Below are 5,000 nucleotides of genomic sequence, written 5' to 3' on the forward strand. Positions count from 1 at the left end.
GCCATTGTAGTTGAGTAAACCATACTTACTTACTTACTTACTTACTTACTTACTTACTAACTAACTAACTAACTAACTAACTAACTAACTAACTAACTAACGAACGAACGAACGAACGAACGAACGAACGAACGAACGAACGAACGAACGAACGAACGAACGAACTAACTAACTAACTAACTAACTAACTAACTAACTAACTAACTAACTAACTAACCAGACACCGAGGAACAGATGAAAGCACGACGCCGAAAGCCGAGTGCTTTTGTTGTTTCGAGTTGTCTAGATATCCCGATGAGGTACGAAGCACGAGTTTTTGGTATAGCTTCTCAAACGAGTTGCCGACTGTTGTTATTTATCATTGTTGTGTCGTTTCGTTCATTAAATAATAGCTATATGTGATAAAAACGATTTGGATGGAATGTGTCATTTGGGAGTTTAGTGTTTACCATAATCAGTTGTTTGTGCGACGTGGATGAGTCAAGTTCAAGGTTTTGGCAAAACTTTCGAAGATAAAAATGAGTGTGTTATCATTTCTTTTCCGAAATCTACGGTTTACAAGAACAAATGGGTGTAATAGATTTTTCGAGAATGCCAAGAGCAAAGAGTGCTCAATATTCAAACTATTGAGCCAGGCGGACTGTTCAAAGGTGAAGACGTTAATGTGGATGTGCAAGAGTTGACTCAAAGCATTGAAAACATGAATGCCAAAAGTCTAAACTACTAGCTATACAAGTTCGTGCAGGCGTTTGAGAATAAGTCGGGTGGACGATATCCCTCTCGGACACTTAAGGCGTGTTTACACGACAGAGGAAAAATGGCATGGTTCCAATAAAAAGTGGAATGATCCCATTCACTTTTGTAAAGAAACAGTGAACTTTTATCCGTTCCGCTAATGGGCCATAGCCGCCTATGGTCCCGTAGCGGAACGGATAAAAGTTCACTATTTCTTTACAAAAGTGAATGGAATCGTTCCACTTTTTATCGGACCCGTGCCATTTTTCCTCTGTCGTGTAAACGCGCCTTTAAGAGTATTGTTTGCGGCTTAAAGCGTGTAAATAATTGTTGTTTAAGTGAGACCTTGTGTAGTTATAATTTTATTCATGTCACAATTTTTTTTTTTCTGGAATTAGTAGACATTTTTTTCCAGATCGACTCATCCAAATCTTTAAAGATTTCATTGGGTATCCAAACGCATCCACGTGATGTGGCATACAGCTGTTGATTGGTGGACTCGAGTTATGAATTATTAATGAGTTTGAGAATTCTGTTTCCAAGGCTCTTGTCTAATAATAATAACTTTTGTATGTAAGTGGATTCGGTGTCAAAAACAAAAACAAAAATAGCAGCTCTCGAAACTTGCTGTTGTTTGATCTTGTAAGCAGCTTCTATTCAATGTTTTTAAGTTTTAAGTCATTGTTTCAATTGCTTAGTCTTCTGTTTTTGGTTATACGTTACGAGAGCTGCTAAACCACACACAAAAACTCTCTGAGCATTACCGTGCCCGTGGGCAGAGATAGGAAGGAAATGACTTCTTTAAACTTCATTGACATGGCATTTATTTTATGTGATTTTTGTAGCTCTAGTCGAGCAATTTACAAACTAATGGCCGTGGTTGTGCATATGGGAAGCGTTGATGATGGACATTACATCACATATCGCCGATATGTAACAGAGCAAGCATCAAAATGGCTATACACATCGGACGAACTTGTTGAAACCTCGACAAGAGACCAAGTCTTATCAAGTTGTGCTTATATGCTTTTCTATGAAAGAACTGGTAGATGGAATGATGGCATCACATCTGGGGAAAATGTGTAACAGGTTTTTTTTCAAGTGCGGTTTGGTCAGCAACATCACCGTGTTTATTCTACAAGGAATTTCAAAAAGGTTGAGACAATGAATCGAAAATTCACCTCTTCTTCCTAAAACCCCTCTTCCAGTTCATAAGAAAAGTCCGAACGCCCCTCCCTCCCCTCCCCCCTTCTTCAATGTTGACACCCTTTAGTTTGAGTGCCAAGTGGAAATGGAAACAACTTTGCTTGGGGAGGAAGGGGGGTTGAGGATGCGCTGACTTGAATGACACGCATTGTACGGTTATCAACAGTAAGTGTTTCAACTCTTTTTGCAATTGCTTGTAGCTCTCAAAAATTCATTAATTCACGCGCGAAAACCGATAAAACGTCACGTGCATAAGCTTAAAAAATTGATACGACATTCCTGCTCGTTTATTAAACAGTACTTACAGTGCAACGCGCCTTACCGTGGCCACCCAACAAACTTTCACATTTGACAACTTCGTGTAAATACGTCAACTCAACAACCCATGCAACGGTGTTCAACTTACAACCGTGAAAACTTTACAAGGAGGGGTGACTGTTTTAAAAAAACTTTGTTACGTGGCCACGGTAAGACGCGTCGCACTGTAAAATGCAGCAAAAGGGTTAAATCAAATTAAAGGACATTGCCTTCCCAAAATGTCAGAGACTTGAAGAGGGGCTTAGTGTCATCTTTGTCAATGGATGACGTTATACAAACACGATATCTGCACGATATCTGCAATGAGCTTAAAGTCAAACAACTTTCTTTAATTTTTGAGAAAGCGCAAGTTTAAGTCACTGAATCCCTCCAGGAGAACATGACTAGGAGTGTACAACTTTATTGTATTTGTTGAACGGCGTTTTTACGAAACGAGTTATTTTTAGATTGAGTTTCCCGCGAAATCAGACCTTTCCAGCTAATCACGAGTTTTGCGTGAGGAATTATGCCCCATGGGATTGAGAAAGGTCGCTGGTGCAAGACAAATCTTATTTAAGAACTCGTCTTAAAATAGCTTGATCTGTGAAAGACTTAGTGCCATTTAGTACATTTTCGTCGCCAATGGCTGCGCATGCATGCGCCAAAGAGAAGAGCTCTGGGGTTGAGATTGCCAACATATCCTCAACCTCTGAAATGACGATTATCGACAATTCCTAATTTTCTCTGAATTGACTGTTATCGTCAATTTTGATTACTCTGTCCCAGGACTTGTGGTAGCAGATGAAAAGAAAAAAAGTAAAAGTTGCAACCCTCAGTGGACGGGATTTGAACCCGAAACAACCACTGTGAAGGAACTGTTTTTATCCGCTTAACAACTAAAGATCAACCAGCTGACAATTGCACCGATTATATACCAACACTAATTAGTATACATAAAATCATTGTTAAATGGTGGTTAAGTCTAGTGCTTGATTTTAAAATGGTTAGCTTTCTCTTGAGGTTTGGTAACTGACATTTTCTCCTGTTTAAGCTTGTTTCTTAGCGGGTGATACCCGGTAATACACGTTTACAGCGCATTCGGAAAAAAAATATTGACATATTAAAAACATTAACGATCTGGCAGTTAGCGGTGCGGTAGTCTAGTGGTTAAGTGAAATGGTTATTCATTGCAAACGTTGACCGTGCAGAGGTCTTCTAACCCGAAGGTCGTGGGTTCAATTTCCACCCTGGTCAGATTTTTTCTCTGTCCTTGTGTGGGCCCATTTCCATCAGTAGGGCTAACGCTCACATGGTTCATATGGGGTAGAAAAATAGCACTTCACAATACACTCTAATCAGTTAAGTCCATTCCTAAGTTCGAGTCCAGCAAGTTTAGGCATTAGGGTCTGGATTTTTAAAATAGATATTCATTTCCCATAATCTCTATCAAGCGCTAAGTGCCCTAAACTGACGATAATAGGCAATTTAGAGAAACTTAGGAATTGTCGATAATCGTCATTTCAGAGGTGGAGGATGAGAAGAGAGTGCATCTGGTAATGGAGTTTTAGGTTCCAGGTTCCTGGTTATGGGATCCTGTTGTTGGACAAATGGTGCTGTGAAAAATGAGGTATTCAGTGTTGGAGAACAACTTCCATAAAGAACCAAGCCTTGCAACTACTTCAGAACTACTGTATTGGAAACCGCATGATACTGGCTCGTTGCAGACATGAAAAAACAGCCATCACATAGAACTTTTACTTTTTTGAACACTATTTTTAAATGTCGGTGTATACTTTGTAGTTCAAGTCCTATTGAATTTAAAATCCACAATATTTTCTTTTTTTTTGTGGATAACAACGTAGTCTATGAAAAGTAGTGCTGCATGAATCTGGTTCAGATTTTTCAAAACTAGTACATTTCTTTCTCACAATGTTTAAATTGATTTAAACTGTAACGATATTTTTCTAATTCATTATTTTCAAATGATAATTCCACATTCCTCTCGTCCTTTCCACGGACAAGCTTCTAACCTGCAAAAAGATGTATAACCAAGGTGAAATCAAGTATATAGGGCTAATTGTAGTTTTTTTAATGAATCAAAAGATTGTTTTTACCTGATCGGGCCAAAGCCTGAAAAAAATGAAATTAAATAATAATGTTTAATTAAATTGGAAAGAAGTAGTTTTTGATGCTCACATTTTTTTAAAAATAAAGCATGAAATGATAACCTTGCTCTTGATGCGACAACTTCCCACGCAGCCAATGATCAGACCAGTTAGAGCCAGAGATCCTCCTGCTCCAGTTATGATTGTCATGGCGAGGGGAAGCACATTCATCATGGAGCATGTCACTAAAGAAATACATAAATGACGCCATTAAGTGTTTGGTATGTATTTGTTTGAGCAGATTGAAATTTTGGTAGCTTTTCAACTGATGTGGACCTGCTATACCCACCCATGGCCACCTAGACACTCAGAAAGGACAGTCACAACACCTGGAACTCCATCCCCACGTCCCAACTCAAAAATAGAGCAAATCGTTTGAAAGCGTTTAGCTGCCATAGCAGCAGAAAAACGTTCTTTTCTTTACGCGGGCTGACACACAAATTTACCACGGTTTCAAAGTGCAAAACCTGATCACGTGCGAGTCGAAAGTTGAGTCCCTGGGAGTTGATCCATGGCACGTGGCTGGTTCTCCTTTGATCGGAAAATTCAAGTAGGCAACTAGCTTGATATAACAACTAATCTCGGATTATTGAAGTG

General features: G+C 39.0%; 1 protein-coding gene across 1 annotated transcript in view; it reads left to right on the forward strand.

The window, feature by feature from the left end:
* LOC137974715 (ubiquitin carboxyl-terminal hydrolase 30-like) overlaps positions 1 to 4,346 on the forward strand; it is a 16,091-nt gene extending 11,745 nt beyond the window's left edge. The window contains exon 12 of the mRNA XM_068821658.1: positions 1,581 to 4,346. Within this exon, the coding sequence (XP_068677759.1) occupies positions 1,581 to 1,821 (241 nt within the window). The 3' untranslated portion in view covers positions 1,822 to 4,346. The remainder of the gene's footprint in view (positions 1 to 1,580) is intronic.
* Positions 4,347 to 5,000: the final 654 nt, after the last annotated feature.

Source organism: Montipora foliosa, chromosome 11 (assembly GCF_036669935.1).
Source record: "Montipora foliosa isolate CH-2021 chromosome 11, ASM3666993v2, whole genome shotgun sequence".
Taxonomy (NCBI): Eukaryota; Metazoa; Cnidaria; class Anthozoa; order Scleractinia; family Acroporidae; genus Montipora; species Montipora foliosa.